At 42.8% G+C, this 17,301-nt stretch overlaps 1 protein-coding gene across 1 annotated transcript in view; it reads left to right on the forward strand.

Moving 5' to 3' along the window:
- Positions 1-17,301, forward strand: part of tweek (transmembrane protein KIAA1109 homolog tweek) — a 106,330-nt gene that overhangs the window by 79,127 nt on the left and 9,902 nt on the right. Inside the window, exons 41-52 of the mRNA XM_084601172.1 lie at positions 1,080-1,211; positions 1,338-1,458; positions 3,101-3,247; positions 4,628-4,794; positions 5,978-6,220; positions 6,884-7,122; positions 9,778-9,903; positions 11,142-11,303; positions 13,032-13,227; positions 14,112-14,234; positions 15,534-15,633; positions 16,281-16,633. Of these exons, the coding sequence (XP_084457298.1) occupies positions 1,080-1,211; positions 1,338-1,458; positions 3,101-3,247; positions 4,628-4,794; positions 5,978-6,220; positions 6,884-7,122; positions 9,778-9,903; positions 11,142-11,303; positions 13,032-13,227; positions 14,112-14,234; positions 15,534-15,633; positions 16,281-16,633 (2,109 nt within the window). The remainder of the gene's footprint in view (positions 1-1,079; positions 1,212-1,337; positions 1,459-3,100; positions 3,248-4,627; positions 4,795-5,977; positions 6,221-6,883; positions 7,123-9,777; positions 9,904-11,141; positions 11,304-13,031; positions 13,228-14,111; positions 14,235-15,533; positions 15,634-16,280; positions 16,634-17,301) is intronic.

Below are 17,301 nucleotides of genomic sequence, written 5' to 3' on the forward strand. Positions count from 1 at the left end.
TGTGGATGGCATCCGTAGTGATTTGCAGAGTATGTTGAGTTTGGCCAAGGCAGCCCTTAGTAGTCCAGTGTGAAGTCGTCTGCGTATATTGCGTGTTGAAGATGGGTATATTTTCGAGTATTCGTGCTAAGGGAGTTACAGCGATTTTAAAGAGGATGGGTGAGAGAACAGAACCCTGCGGTGTGCCTCGGCTGGGTAAGCGGATGGTCGGGGAGGTGTAGGAGCCGAGTGTGATATGGGCCGTGCATTTGGATAGGAAGGCCTCAACGTAGCGCCAGATGTGTAGTCCGCATTTAGTTGTGGCAAGGGTAGACAAAATGTTGTCATGGCTGATGTTATCAAATACCCTTTGTATATCAAGGGCAAGTATGGTCCCTGGGGCCTGTTTATGGAGGGTGTTGTTGAGGACGGTCTCTTTCAGATATAGTAGAATATCTTGGGTTCAGAGATGCGGGCGGAAGCCGTGTTGAGTGTAAGCAAAAAAGGCGGTAGATTCGAGTTCAGGTTGAAGTCATCGAAGGATTACATGTTCATAGAGTTTGCCGAGACAGCTTGTGAGAGAAATGGGGCGTAGATTATTTAAGGAAAGGGGTTTTCCGGGCTTGGGAGTGAAATTAATTGTGGCATGTTTTCAAGATGCTGGTAAAATTCCCTTCGTCCAGTGTGGTTATAGTAAGCTGTGAGTTGGGACAGTGATGTATTATCGAGGTTTCGAAGGGGTTGGTATGCAATTTGGTGAGCCTGACAGTCAACTCTGCAACTTGAAGCTCCTTTGCAGTGGTCTTTATTGATTTTCCCGAGTCATCACTGACGATGAACAGCTGTTGGAGAAATCCACGTGTTCTGTCAACATCAGACCGCTGACGGTGCTTATTCTTTTTTGTCACAGATACCCTGTTACCGTCAGGGTACATCAGTTCTTTCTGTGCCTTGTAAATGAATAACTTGGCTATGTCCAGAAAAGTTCCAATTTCCAAGTCACTGCGGTGCACAGCTAGAGCGACGAGGGCTACATAGTGTTTCATTTATGTCACCAGCTTCTCCGCTTTCATCTCAGAATAAAATATATTTGCCTGCAGGTACTGACAGCTACACAGCAGCTGTTTGAACGCGTGCCTCAGTTCCCTCAGTTGAGCAGCCAAGCACTGGGCACCCTTTTTCTCCAGCTGACAGTCCAGGACCTTGGCATCTGCATGCCCCTCAACAAAGGAGTAAGCTTGTTAGCCACGATGTATCGGACATGCTTGTGCAGATGTGGATTGCCCCAGAAGAGCTTAAAGCATAAAGTTTAGTGTTTGCCTCCTTATTTTTCATCTCTTCATCTGTCTTTTGTGCAGACCCTGACAAATAGCAGGCTGTTCGATGCCGATGCCACACCAGCGGTAGTGGTGACCCTCGAGAACACACGGATATCAGCATGTTCTTGTGGATCTCTTGTGAGCAAAGCCCGCTTCACAGGTGACCCTGCTTTTCAGCCGTGAGGTGAACGCTATGTAGTATGGGTGTTCTTTCTATCATGCTTTCTCGGGTTTTCTTTTTATGAATACATGCTGGGGGGGCCTGGACGAGACAAGATACTGAGCTTTGATAGGTTTGTTGCTCATGGCTACAGTGCACTACTTTTGAGATGGCCGTGTAGACACCTAATAAACCTTGTCAGCTTACCAGTTCGGCTTAAAAGACATGCCTAAATTTATATGGCAAGTATTTGGAAACTTTTTTATCGCAAGTAAGGTAGATAAATCAGGGTTAGCTCACATTTTCATTTGTAGTTTTGAAAAGTGCATTTTCAAGAATGCTGTGCATAGTGCCCTCGGCCAACTGTTTACTCCTCAGTTGTAGCTTTTTCTTTAAACAGGGGCCTTTTTGCTTGCATTGAACTATGCGCATTCACTGTCTCCCAAAGCCTCCTCTTGATTCTCATTCTCTTTATTGTGCTTCTTTAATGATCCGTATTCATTGTCGCTTTTATGTCCTGGAAAAATGCCTCACATGAAAGCCCATTCCATCGGACTCTTGTGGCACCGCTAGAATTTATGTTAACTTATGTTATGTTGTATTGTGTTGTGTTGTGTTATATGTTATGTTATGTTAACTTAGTAGAAACGAAACACAGGAATCTATACTGTTCATAGGTATCCTTAAGACCGAGGCTCCCTCCAAAATTTCCTCGCCAACTAAAAACTCTTTACCACCGACTTTGCCTGAACTGCGCATATACAAATGGCTTGCCATACCGTTTCGGTCAAATGAACAGTGCGCATTGTGATAACTGTGGCTCACTTGAAACTATGGAACATATCCTGGTTGAGTGTTGTGCGTACGCCAACGAGCGTGCATACTATGAACATGGCATGGAAAAGCTCTCCTCAATGCCTTTAACATTGGACAGTGTTTTAGGTCCCTTAGCCAGTCCTAGGCAACAGAGACTGGGAATGAGCTTTTTATTTATGTATTTGAAAGAGATTGCACTTCTTGACAGACTCTAAATTCACCTTGAATGTTACCCTCAGGCATTTTTCATGCTTTGAACTCTACAAGCACATTTGTGGGATTATGCATTTCATCATTTCATTTTATTCCATTACTCCACGATGCTCCTTACAACACATTTAATGGCCGCATTTTATCGCCCCCTTCATTACTTTTATTCTCCTCACTATTCTTTTTCAATCTTTCCCTCCCTAATTCCCCTTCCTACATGGAGTAGCATACCAGCGAAATCTAAACACCGGCTAAATTTTCTGTTTTTGATTTAAGGGTCTCTCTCTCTCTCTCCTAATTTGAGTTAATTTTATTTTTTCTCACTTTAGATTATACTGAATTGCACAAATTTCTTCGTGTACTACATTTTACCAGGGTTGTCATTTAGCTTTGTGATACAGAAATAACATTCTTTATGTCAAAAAACTCTACTTTTGTCCCTAGTCGAAACTAGCTTTCATATGATCATGTCATCATTAACTGGCCTAAAGAGGGTACTGGAAACAATCATTCTAAAATGTCTACTTAATGTTGGGTATACATTGGGTTTACCTTGGGTGGCAGAGGCTTGCTGAAAGCCTTCTGGCATTCCACGAAGCTCTGATTGTGTGTCCAGGGCTGTGCCTGCGTTTTGCGGATGAGTTTGAAGTGTCCATGGAAGACTGGAAGCCTGACCCGAATGATGCCACCACCACCAACCTGTGTGTTGTGTCTGAGGGCACCTACGAGATCTGCTCTCGCACCATTGCTGCACAAGCTGGCAGTGAGTTTTAAGCTTGGAGCATCATTTTTTTCCCTCGTGCCTTTGTGGGTCAGGACTGCGCTATTTTGAAGTGTGTTTTAGTTTAAAAAAAAAAAAAAAGGCAGGTACTTTGCATCATCAATTTTACTTGTAAATATTTTGTAATTCTCAGCATATATCTGTATTCTACGATTCATAGTTCCCATCTAATGGTAATGATGTCTTTTGCCTTCCTTTTCTAGAAGTGCATGCTAGATAAATGCTTTCTGGCTCAAATTTGCATTTTCACGTAACAATGATATTGCAACATGCTGTCCTCATCAATCGAAATTCGGGGGATACTTAAGTCTGCCTTTAAGGGAATGACTTGACAGTGATAATGGCTTCCGCCTGTTGCTCCCCTTTTGAATCCTCATTCCCGTACATGCGCTTTGCTATCCCCTAATTTATACCTCTGTTATCTTGTACGTACTCACTAGCGTACAGTCGTAAGTTACCACGTTATGCGGAAGACTTCCCAACATATGTGTATAAAGCCCCACTTGAACAAAGCCATACGAATGTACCTGTGTGGCCTAGGAGTAGCATGTTTGACTCGCGACACAAGGCTACCAATGTTCGATTCCCATCTTACCCTCTCATCTTAAAGGAGCCATAGCATATGGTCTCGTGACGTCACCAATTAGTGCCCAGCCATGTCACCTGCCAAATACCACCTGCTGGAGGCATGCTTACGGTTCTTCACTCACAATGCCGATACCGGATTTTCTGCAGTATGGGGCCCTTAACGCTATTGCATTAAGGAAACTTTTTTTTTAAGGTTTTGATTGCTTGTGAAGTTTTAACTGATTCTTATTTTTTTTTTTTTCATATTGCTAAGAAGCCAAATATTTCATGTTTGAGGATCACAGTAGAAGGTCATTTCTTGACATTTCTGTTGTGGATCAGTTGGACACAGACATGATAGTAGAGTACATATGAAGGTGGAAACACAGATTCAGCTGATTAGAGATAAAGACTACTTGCATTGCTGGTGTCTACTTGTGATGTGCTATTACAGTGCTTGGCTAGCAAGGTGGGACTAGGGCATTGCTTAGCGCCCATAAGGTAACTTCTCTTACATTATGTGTGTTATTTCCTTCTCATAGTGACATTTTTCCTCATAATGGCACTGTACCAACTTGTAAAAACTTTCATGCTGTTAGTTTGGACTTTGTGGCTGTGTGGCTTATAGCTGTTAACCCAGAGGGTGTTTTCCTTCTTCGTGTCTGTTGCCGCCTAAGGGCACTGAAACAGTTAGGCAGATTCGTGCAGCACTTAGGAAAGAAGGGAAAATAGGACGAGAACTGGGGCGTGTGTTTAGTTTGCCAGATTGGATTCTCATTGGTGCATTTTATGCAGGTAATGCCAAGTGGATTCTGAATGTCCAGTGGCAGATGGAAGGCGTGGACATCCATGTTGATGTGGGCATCAGTAAGGCTCTGTCAGCACTGTTCCGCACACTGACTGCCCTAACAGGAGAAGGTGACGACGGTGAAAGCCCTGAGGAGCAAGCTCGCGCTGCCCAGGTAGTCGGACACAGTGTTTTCCAACTTTTCTTTTGAAAGGTCAGCGATGTTTGTTTTTATGACTGCAAACTTCGAGACATGGGATTTAGTAGATGCCAGGGTCTCTATATTCAAAGGTGACGCTTTCTGACAAACGTCTGCGGATTTATCAACAGATGTCCCTTGGTTTTACGGCACACGCTGATTAAGAAAAAGGAGCTTGCTGTAATAATGAATGTAGCTTCTATTCCAGTCATGTCTTTAATATATATTTCTTGTCTATAACTATGGTGTTGTAGGATGTTTCAAAAAGTGATGTGAGAGAATGTTTCTTTGGCTCGAAATCTTCTCTATTACCTTTACGTAATGATTATATTCTTTGAATTTATTGATATTTTTCACCACAAAGAAAAGGAAGGTTTTAATTTAACTTGCAATGCTTTTTCATAGTCTTATGTAAATACAGTAAAAGCTTCTTAGTTCGAACTTCAAAGGACCGGCAAAACTTTTCGGATTATCCAAAATTTAAATTGTCAAGCAACCTTGGAAAAACTGACTAGGACCACATGCATTGCAGTTAATTTAATTCGTGAAAAACTGCACAATGGTCACTTGCTTTTGAGCAACAGTGACTGTTATTCGCTTCTGTGAGTAACATTCGGACTAAATTGAAAATTGCGCATTTTACAGTTAGACTGAATATTAAACGTTATTTAATATCTGCTTAATCCTACTTTTACGAATTGGGATATCAGTCTTCAAGTCAACCTTCTAAGATCTGACATCTTTCGAGAAAAAAAAAGTTTTTTCCTAACACAGCACGCACCCAACCCTATGTTTGCCGCATTATGGCTTAGTTGACTATGTGCCATAAAACCCAATACAATACAGTTTTACTAATTAAGAATCTTGCTTTGTATTTTCTGTATGTTTCAATCATGTAACAAAAATATGAAAAAAAAATGGAAGTGGTATGGGAATTATAAGTGCAGTGTACGACACTGCAGGGACTACGAGATGTAGTTGCGGTAGTTTTGGTCTAGTGTAGTTCTGTCACATGTACGATGTGTCAACTTTTCATATCAGAAGTGTGCCCTGTTTTATTATGGTCCAAGTTTAACAAAAGTAAGGAGTGCAAAAGTAAACTTCATATCTTGAGCACGTGTAGTTTTTGTGCAGGTTTTACATAAATAGTTCTACTCAGGAGCCGGTGACCCTTCGCCATGCCTGCCTTCTGTTGGATCCAAGTCTGGATGCCAAGAAAAGGTCCCGACTGATCGAGAAAGAAATGAACGAGCAGGCCAAGATCATCAGTGACCTGCGTTTCCTGGGTGCCAGCCAGAGCACCATTGAACAGGAGGAGAGGCGGCTCAAAGAGCTTGAAACGGCCGTCTTCAATGACTTCCGCCGAGATGTGATCAAGAAGCTGCGCAGGCAGAGTGTCAAGGTTAGTGATATTTATTTGCCTTTCTTTGGCCTTTGACAGAGTTTTTATTTTAATTAAGTGTCAAGCTAATATTTATTGATTTCTGCAAGAAATGGCCTGGTGATAATGAATATAAAGTTTATTTCTGCCACCTTTCCAGTTTCATTTTTTTTTGCATGCGACCTTGTTTAGTTGCTTCTTTTGGGAAGGGTGTGATAGTTTCATGCACCTACGTTTATTTACTTCTTTAAATGGCTCTGACGTGGTAACTAGCGCTAAAAAATGCAGAAGAGGAATAGATATGTTCATACAGGATACAATGCTGGATGTAAGCTCTTGTTTTTGCCTGCTCAACTTCTGTAATTCATCAGGTATATATCTAATGACAGCTTCAATGAGTTTCTTGGGATTGCCTAGCTTTCGTCGAGGTTTTGCTCTTGTTGGCATTTTAAAGATGGCGCCATTGTTTCTGGGCACTTGTATATATCCTCTTTCAAAGTTTAATTCCCTTTACTTCTGTCCAAAGTGTTAAAACAAGTTCTGTGCTTAGTTAAAAATTGTTTTCAGCCTTTTGTAATGCCATTTGTACCAAGCTTTTGATTTTCAAGGTAAAAAAACATGTTTGCGTTATATGGAGATTGTCCTGGGGTGCCTGTGATTCGGGTTGTACCTCTGCACGTCCAGGCAGCGTCAATCAAGGACAAGCTCGGCCTGGGCACCATGTCTCGGCTGCCTGCCGACACCCCTGAGGAAGAGGCGCATATAGCCAACCACTTGGAGCATGCCACTCCGCCATCCTCCGGAGGGATGCCAGTCTCTCCGACCAAGGACGGTGTTGGCACAGGCACCCACACACGCACGGCCTCGTTTGACATGTCCGATCTTCCAGCTACACCTAGGCGGCCCATATCTTTGGTTCACAGGTATTTGTTGGTTCAGCCTCTCGCAGCAGCTTTTATGCTTACTGGAAATGGCTGGCTCTAGGCGCCGCTAGGCAGGATATTCTGGTCAATCTCGTATTACAAATTATGAGGTCAAACAACAGGCGAGCAAAGGAAGGATGATAAATGCATCATAAACCTGTGTAACCAATTTTGTAATGAACGTTTGTTTTTGATTTTCAACCCTAGAGGCATTGTTTTGGATTCAGCAAGCTGTTAAGGTGGGATAATGTTTATTTCTTAATCACACACAATCTTAACCTTGGTATGGGACAGGGTTGATTGAAAGAATGTGGAAGAGCTTGTATCTTGCATTGGGGATGGTGAGGCCAATGATAATAATGATAATCTCAGGATGTTCAAAAATTCATAACTTCTCACAGAGGCTATGAAGGCTTAATTTAAATTTGCTTTTTCCTACTGTATCAAAGCTTAGGGCTCAGCCATGCCTGGCCTTGTATCAGATCTCAACCCAACAAAGTTTTTATGTACTGGGTCAGTGCCAGTTAGAAAAATACAGTCGGGCCCAGATATATCAAATTATTATCTTTGATGTCAGACGGTTGAAAGAGCCCTTGTAAATTCCTAACAAATTTTGTGTAGCACATCAGTTCGCATTTATTGAACTTGGGGTTCAGCAATACATTTTAAACATTGAACGATGCCACTCTCACTTTTTTGGTGCTTCTTCGCTTCGATCACTTTTTGCACGAAAGGAAAAGTTGGCTGCATGGCCTTGGGCACATGACAGAAGCACATGTGAAAGCACATGACGTGGTGCACATGGCATGCACTTGAAGGTGACCTCCTGTTCTGCTGCATCATTGGCAGAGGCATTGCTGAAACAAAAATGAAAGATGATTCTATTTACATGTAATGTACCGGTAACAGGATTGGACATCTTACGATTGGTAGTGGCTAGTTCCAAAGCACCTCCGCTGCGGTACCCAGTGCCCAGTGATCGGTGCATTGCCTGCACTCTGGCGGGTGGTGGATGTCACGGTTGTGGTTGCAATGTATTCCTGCATCTAGGCTTTTTTTAATCTATGAAATTGTCATTAGTATCGGTAATTTTCACGAAATTGACACCATGACATTGGAGCTCATAGGCCAGCACCATGTGCGTTGGCTCACTTCCACTCATGACCACTTGCACTCAGGCTCACTTACATCCACTCACACTTGCAAGCACTCACTCTCATATCCACTCATTCTCACTCGCACTAACATTCACTGATAACCACTCACTCACATCCTCTCACTCACACTCACAAATGTGAGTGTGAGGGAGTGGATATGAGTGCACTCGTGAGTGTGTGCACCGACCTGTGTACTGTGTGATGTTGTCAGTACGTGGTAAAGAACCCCAGGTAGCTTAAGTTATCCATAGCCCTCCACTATAGCATTCCTCATAGTCGTTGCTCCGAGAGGGTAAACTTCATAAACCAAACCAAAGGTTACACATTCATTGATGCCTTCTGTTGGCTCACTGTGGTTATCCAACAGCATGTGCACTGTCATCCACTTGGAATAACCCACAGCCATTCACATCCGCTTACAACTCATGTCCACACTCACACTCATGTACAACACTCACAACCACTCACTCTTATTCAAACTCATATGCACTCATATTCACTCACTCACACTCCTACTAACGACCACTGACACTCACAAGTGTCTCACTTACTCACATCGTGAGTAAGGGAAGTGATCTATATGGAGCAGTGATAAACGAGCGCTTTTGAGGAAGTAGGAGCCAGAGGCCGAGAAAGAAAATAAAGTGGCAGAGCAGGTCTAGTTAACTCACCAGGGAAGACTGAAATTGCACACTAGACAGCATCAGCAAATGTCATCTCACTTGCTTCATGCATAGGGATTAAATTCCTGGCAATTGAAAGCAAGAACGGAAGCCTGTGTCCACTACTGAAAGCAATAAACTAGCGCGTCGCACTATAAATACAACATTTCTGCGCTAGAATTTGTTCTGCGCACTACTCCAGCTCCTTGAAGAACTCTGCTAATGAATGTACACACAAGGGGGTTGCTTGCTTGCTTGACTGAATGCATAAATGGCCAAGCAAATGGCCAAGCAAATAGCCAAATAGTACAGATGCCCTCTAAGCAGGTAAAGATCAAGTGCAACTTTGCTCGCATGGCGGAAGTTTTTAGGCATAGACCGACGATTTCCAATTTGTCATTTGTTCTTTGTTTAACGTTGACTAATACATATCACGATTCAGTCGTACAATCAAGAAAACTTGTTATTGCTCTCACGCTGCTCACTGATGTAGTTCTTCCCTACGGTCACCATGTTGGCTCGGCTGTAGTGCTGCTTACAGTTCATGATAATTGCCAATACATTGAGTTCGATCTACCTGGTTTCAACAGTATAGGTCACTGTAAATAGTGGAGAGCTGGGCTGCCAGTGATTTGTGTTTGAGAGTGGCAAGAAATAAATAGAGAAATTGGGGTCAAGTGCAGCATTTCATTTTTAACATTTGGCTACAGATGCCCCTGTAGGTAGGCAAAGGTCATGTGCGATTTTGCTCGCATGGCGGAAATTTCTGGGCATAGACTGACAATTTCGAGTTTGTCGTTGGTTCATTGTTTTATGTTTACTTTTTTTTGATGCAGGGAACTTTCTCTGGACAGCGTCTTCTCCCAGACCACGGCTAGTGTGACCAATAGCGGTGCACCTACTCCTACAAGCGAGCCCTCAGAGCCAGCCCTAAGCCCCCGTGACGACATACTACCGCCACCGTAAGGAGCTTTTAGACGCCCTACATTTCCACAAAAGACATGAACCAGGGCACATGAGCATTTATAACCATCAGGAGTGTAACTTACTACTGTTAGAAGCCCTAATTTTCGAAGCAGTGAGGACAAGGGTTGCTCTCAACTTCAAGAGATATGGAACACATTGACAATGCATAATGAGCCCTACAGCGCAACCCAGATGCAAGACCCTTGGGCACTACAGTTGTGACAAAGCTGTAGTGCTTTGGTACAAAGCTTGTTTTATTGCGTAAGCAATACTGCGCCAGGTTTTTTGTATAAAAGATTTACTGACCAATGGAAACGGTGCAAGGACACGATCACAGGTAAAGAAGAGAGAGAGAAAGGGTGCCTTTCTGTCCCTCTCTTTTTATCCCTCTTCTTTTCCTGTGATCTTGTCCTTGCGCTGCTTCATTAGACAGTATAAACCAACTAGGCCTACAGAAATTACTTCTAAAATAGATTTGGAAGTGGAAAAATTGGTACGAAAACTTCTGCTACGGGCTCTGTGACTGAAATGCAAATGAATTGGTTTGAAGCGTTTGCCCTGTTTCAGAGAACTTTATCTGTTCTTAAAGACATACATTTAAACCCAGATATAACAAACTTCTTTGTGCTCCTTGGTATTGCAAAGTTTTTCCATTTCCCTCTATTGAAGCATGTGAATTTGAGTAATCCACATAATGTTTTCATGGTGTCTGTTTTAATTGTAAGTAGTGAAGTTGCTGGTAGGCATGTGCATCAACATCATAATAATTGGTATGATTTTTGTTAGAAGAATCATAGCAGCACCATGTTATCCAAAGATTGCAACTTGTTCGCTGTAACAAATTGAGATAAACTATAAATTATGGAAGGTTTTGCAGATAGGCATCTTGCCAGGTACATGGCATATGCAGTTAAATATTTGTTACAATGCATGGTAGACCCCACGTGGTGGCGCAGTGATTAGGGCTCTCGACTGCTGTGGCCAAGGATACAGGATCGAATCCTGGCTGCGGCGGCTGCTCTTTGATGGAGGCAAAAAGCAAGGCGTTCGTGTGCTGTGCAATGTGTGCGATGTCAGTGCATATTAAACAACCCCAGGTGGTCTAAATTTCCGGAGCCCTCCACTACGGCGTCTCATAGCCCGATTCGCTTTGGGATGTTAATTCCCACAAAGCAAACCAAACTAAACAATGCGTGGTAGAGCTTGCTGAGTGTATTGTCTTGCCATTGTGCAGGGTAGCTGAAGTGCGTGCAGGTCATACCACACCTGTGCCAACAAAGCAGCAGCAGGTTGAGCCCAGCATTGACTTTGAGCTGGACATCAAGGTGTTCTTCAACAGCGGTAAATGTGTGCTACACACCAGGGACCCAGCTCACGAGGAGGAACCCATCAAAATGTGGGTACCAGGTCTTTATTTAACCTCAGTTCTTTAAGTTTGGGGCCAGTTTTGCTCTAAGCTGTGTACTCGAAGCTTTGCTTTGAGGAAGTTTACTCATTCTAAATGTTCACTACCTTCCACTAGCATGCTTTCTTGTGCATTTGACTTCATTACTCGTACCTTTCTCGCTTTCTTTTTCTCTTAAGCACAAGCTAAGAAGCATACACAAATCAGGATTTTTTTGTTGCTCATGTCAGAGTCTTTGTGGCATGAATCTCATAGCTGAGATGTTACATTAGACATACTTCTTGAAAAACAACTTTGTGTGTGTGTTTTGGTTGCATAGGCATTTGTTTATGCCGGTTTTTTAAAAATGAGGATTATTTTGAGAACAAAAGCATACGAGGTTAAGCACTCTCTCTTAGAAGGGTAACATTTTTGCATTCTGATACTATTTAACGCATTCTGACATCCAACAAACATATCTGTTCTTTGCAGCAGGCAACAAAGTGAGGCGCATGTTTTCTACAAAATGTTGTTTGTGGCAGTTTATCTTATTAAACGAAAAATTGCAGTTGCAGCTTATAACTTATACTAAAAGTCATTCGAAATGCTTCTGTGCTTGCTTTACGATAGCCTCAAATTGTGACAGTGGACTCAATATTTGCCGTAAATAGTTTTTTGATTTGATCTCTCGAAGGATATATGCCAATTTTGGACAACCTTTGTGGTTTGAGTTGTAAAATTTTGGTCGGGTAACTCGAATAATTCGACCTAGGAGCGCAGTCCTAGTCAATGTCTATGCAAGTCTATAGTGTTGATGCTAGGTAATTCGGACTGGCCACATCGAGGTACGACCCACAAAGTTAGCGATCGTATAGGTAGACTCCCCCATCTGACGATGATTGGAAGTCCCCCATTTGCATAAATATAATCCAGAAGCATAGTTTCATTTTCGCTTCTCTTAATTCACGCAATCCCACCACGGCCATCGGGCACGCGCATCAGCCAGTCATACCATTTCGGGCATTGCTTTACACGTCATTGGTCATTTAGTTTTATTTCAGGATGGCATCACGCCGTTCTAACACCTACGCATATTTCTCTCTCTTGCATTCACTTGCTTTCTGTGCGCTATGAGTATGCTGACTTATAGCGTTTTGAGGATGTTTCACCGCTCAGTGAACGTGGTGATGTGTCCTGAAAACACGACAGGGCAGTTTGTGTGAAGGCACCACCGCTACTGTGTCACTCTGCAAAAGGTGCCACGGAGACACTTTTGCAACTTTGGAGCAATTCTTTGGCATTCGCAACTGGGTGCTCAAAGCAAACTGCTTAATTAAGCTAAAAAAATTCTTTCCTGTAGTTTAATTTCATCGCAAATGCTTAGATCACTTACTGCATTCCAGGCTCAAAAATTGGAATTCCTGTGATGCAGATGTTTTTCAGAAGTTTCTTTAAAAGCACTTGATAATTTGTACTTTCAGATAATTCGAACATTTTTTTTGTGGTCCCTTGAAGGTTGAATTGACAATATTTACTGTATATGATTTTGATATTAACTTGAATGGCCCTAGCTCTCTCTCTTCCTTGAGCAGAGAGGCGTGTTAGATGCATACCTGCACAAAAATATATCCAAAGTAAGGTGTGTACATAGACTCTTAATCTGTGATGTGGGTCTTTATTTTTTTTAATTTTTTTTGCCTCTCGCATCTAAGTCGCCTGTGTTCTGCGCTTCTTCTACAGGACTCGTCCCATGCGCAAGGAGCGCAGTTTCTCTGGAGGCCTGGGCCTTCCTGATGGAGGCTCCCCAACGAGGCGTCGCAGTGGTCCTCGCAGTCACCCATCTTCCTCTCGAATGCGGTTTCCTCCAGCGGCCTCTGCTACCCCAGGCCAGGTCACAGATTTCACCGTGTTTCTGGTGCCTGGCCTGGACGTCAAAGTGAGTGTCCCCATCTTCTTGGCCTCCTCTTTTTGCATGTGGATTTATGATGAAGGGGATGTCATTCACACTGACATGGTGGTGGCTGTTGTGTCAGGTAGCTGGGCAGTTTTGCTGGTTACACCTGGTGAACCTAGCTCTGTGTGGTGTATATGGACACTGTGCTGTAAATGCTAGCCACTTGATAATGGAAATCCACAAAGTACCAATATTCTGAAGAACTTTCAAAGGTGGTCTTGTTCAAGTGCTACAGTAAAATCTTGTTACAAGAGACATGGTTACAAGGGACACTTGGTTATAAGAGACTCTTGAAAATGGTTTGGTTGGTTTCCCTATGTTTGCCATGTTAACTTTGCATACAAGAGACATGGTTACAAGAGACACTCTGTTACTAAGGACAACTTTTGCAGGTCCCTAAAGTAACTTCTTCACCGTTTATAATAGACACAATTAACCCAGGTATGCTCACGCAATGCAGCTGACTCGTACCAACTAATATGTGCGGCAGTTTTGATTTACATATCTAAATTCTGTTCCATATCAGTGTCCTTTTTTGTTGCAATATGTCAGGAACCAAGAAGGAGTGCCTCCTCTTGACTGGGAAGTCAAAATGTCTGTGTTGTGTCTGCCACTGTCGTCCCATTCCTGTGTGACTGATATGGAACAAAAAGGCACTGATATGGAACAGAATTTAGTTAAGGAAATCTAAACTGCTGCGCGTACGAGTTGGTAAGAATTTTTAGTTACAAGAGACCTTGGTTACAAGAGACATCTTTTTCGGGTCCCTTGAGTGTCTCTTGTAACGAGGTTTAACTATACTTCCTGTTCTATTATATGCGAAGTAATTTCCCTCAGTATCAAATGTTTGGGTTTTCCTTTCTCAGGTGCACTACAACTCATGGACTGTGGGAGGCGAGAGTCCAGTCGGCCTTGACCCACCTGCCCGCCGAGGGGGTACCAAGAAAGCTACACTGTTTGCTTGGATAACGCTGCAAAGCATTCCAGAGGCATGAGCACATTCTTATCTTTTCTTTAGCACTGCAGCAAGTTTGGATTTTGAGAGGCAAACATTCCTGAAATATTGTGAGGGCCTGCCACGGTGATTAACTGTGAGCTCCTGAGACAATGAAATTCTGAACCTTTGACTGTTGATGCTGTTCTTACGTTGCTGTAGCCATGCATAAAACTTTTGTTCATCTTCCTTTTATTTTTGGCCCCCAGCTTGTAAGCAAAGTTACCTCTATCTGTAGAGAGAGAGAGAAAGTAGTACCGTGTAACCTCATTAAAGTATACCCCATGGGACCACAAGAAAGCTATGTGCGAAGCAGCAGTACATTTTAACAGAAAACAGCTTAAGTATATCTGCTGCCCTAGCAAAGGATGAAGTCTGAAATATTTCGTTACGCAAGGAATGCCCAGAAACGTTTAGGCATTTGTTATTTCTGTTTGCTGCCAAGGCTGCCTAGTAGATAGCAGTGAAGTTATAAAGGTATTTATACCAGGCTTTATATCCTTTATTAGGCCGCATTATTTGGGCAAACAAGTGAAGCACATCTAATATTTTTAAGGTGCACGCACGGCACGTGAAGCATGCTTAAACCGCTTAAGGAGTGCCACTGCTTCCTGCCGCCACTGCCTCATTCTTCGTGCTGCCCAGTGTTGCAAATTTTAACTTTTCTTTTCTAAACCATACTCCTGACTGCACTGTCACTGTCTTTCTTTCCTCAGTGTTGTAACTTTGGCTGACGCTTTCCCATTCGTTGGCTGCTCCTTGTAGCTCATAGGCCTTGGTGGTCTAAAAGAGCGCTGCTGTATTGTCTTTGGCATCCATTCGCCTCCATATGTTGTTGTTACAGTTATGCCGCTACTTAGCTGAGGCTCTGTGATTTCCTAGACTGCATATATGCTACGATGTCATCATTCTGCTGGAAGTATGTCACCTTGGCCAGACACTGTTTGTCTTAGCCATTTCTCTATAAACAAAAAAGAATATACTGTCATTTTTAGAAGGTAAAATGTGACTGCAGTTTTACTTTACTATTATGTGGGTTTACTACAGCGAAGTTCTACTATATATTTGAATGCGGGCTATGCGTACATTAGTTCTTTTAATACCATTAACTGGCCCTCCTAAGTGAAGTGCATCATGCCTTCTGTTGTTATGTACTCTGCGAAGTTAAAACGCTCTGCAGGGTTCCCCATAGAGTTTGATTCAGTTATCGAGAATTATCTGCTTAATGCGTTTCAGCTTCTATAACTGGTTTGTGCTTTCTCTGGGATGTAAAATGCCTGCTTGTATTATTCAGGAGACTGTGATAAGCCCACACATTCTGGACTTTCTGGAGCAAGCACTTGAGGCAATTCCAATGCAGCAAGCTGCAAAGGCATCTCCGGTGGCATCAGTGGGTAAGCATCTTTTTGTTGTGCATGCACGGTTGAAATATGATGAGATGATGAAGAAGGAAATGTGCTTGCTTCCTTTCTACTTCAAATTGGGCTCGCAAGTTATTCCTTATCTAAGGGCTGCTGCAGTCAATGGCCCACGCTAATAGAAACACATGAAGTGAAGCATCACCATAGAAGTAGTACTGCTAAAAGAACAACAACAAAAATGCGTGCATCGAGTTGCTAGGGGGGAATGGTGATTTCAGTGATGGGGAGAGCCTAGGTGTGAAATGTAGTCACAAGGAATTTTCTAATGAGAGGATGTCTTCATGCTGAAGAGAGACTTGTGGAGCTATACCTGTTAACTGACACTTATGGTAAGAATGCACTTTATTTTGCATCTCGCATGTTACTAATGTGGTAGTCAGCTTGTGCATGAAGGCTATACCTAGCCTCGCAGCTGGTCCAAGGCAAGCCAAGCACTCCACAGAGAAGCATGTGGATTGAGGTAGTGTGTTGATTGTATGGCTAATGGCCATTCAGGGAAACAGTGGTGGTGATTGTCATAGTGTTCTGGGCTGTGTATTTCTCTTTTTGTGCACTTAATGCACACTCATTGTCAGTAGTGCCCTGTTGCACTTGCTGCATCAACAGTTGTCTTGTTGCAGATGGGGGTGGAGGCCTTGTACTAGAAGAAAGTCAGTACGGCTCTTTTCCGGTGGACGTCATCGTGTACTTCCGCATGCAGCCATCAATATTGCGCTTCAGCTGCTTGCCTGTATCACGAGTAGAGTGCCTGTTGCGGCTTCCATCGGTGGATCTGGCATTTTCATCCAAGCGTGCTGATGAGGGCCCTGTTGGAGGCCTGTCAGCAACAGGATGTCTGGCGGACTTCTCTCTCTACATCTTCCATCCGTACGGAGGAGCCAAAAAGATGGCTGCCGCTGCCACCGCTGATGCCTCTCCACTGGCTGTGACAGAACGCAAAGACTCCTTGTCACTCCAAGTGGAGTTTGTTAAGGTCAGTTCCGCTCTTAATGTCAGTGTGAGCTTTTATTTCCTTGTGACCATTTTCGTGCTAAATGGAATGATGGAAGCTCTTTACATTTTTTTTATAAAGTTTCTTCTGGCTGCACCTCACCGCACCTCAAATGCATTTCACTTTGTGGAATGCAGGAATTGGTTACATGTAAATATAGGACATATTTTTCTTTTTTCTTTAAACTAGCACCGAATTCTATATAAAGTATTGTGTAGAGTGGACACAAATTGGAAAGTTGTCCTCACAGATGTTATTTGGTTACCGTGGAATGCCAATGGATTGGGAGGCCAGGGATAGAGCACTAGCAGCTGTTTAATGCTAGTGCTTGCTTTTTATGCTAATAGAAGTTTGTTTGCTAGTAAATGTTTCTGGCAGTAATATTAAAGCCACACTGTTTTTAGATCACCAGTTTCACTGACACTTGATCTGATTGCACTAACTTTGTGTTCCATGAATAATGTGAGGATATTTTGAGGGCAAGTACTAGTACCAATGCAGTCTGCTAGTGCTACTTTGCTCGTTGTAATATGCCCTGTGACTGCCTTAGCAGCAGACACCATATTTTCACAATTATAACCCCCCCCCCCCCCCCCTCTTATTTAAAAAATAAATAAATAAATCAAATTAGAAAAACGTTTGCGTATGAA

This window comes from Amblyomma maculatum, chromosome 4, assembly GCF_055883805.1.
Source record: "Amblyomma maculatum isolate TAMU_Amacu chromosome 4, ASM5588380v1, whole genome shotgun sequence".
In the NCBI taxonomy this organism is placed as follows: domain Eukaryota; kingdom Metazoa; phylum Arthropoda; class Arachnida; order Ixodida; family Ixodidae; genus Amblyomma; species Amblyomma maculatum.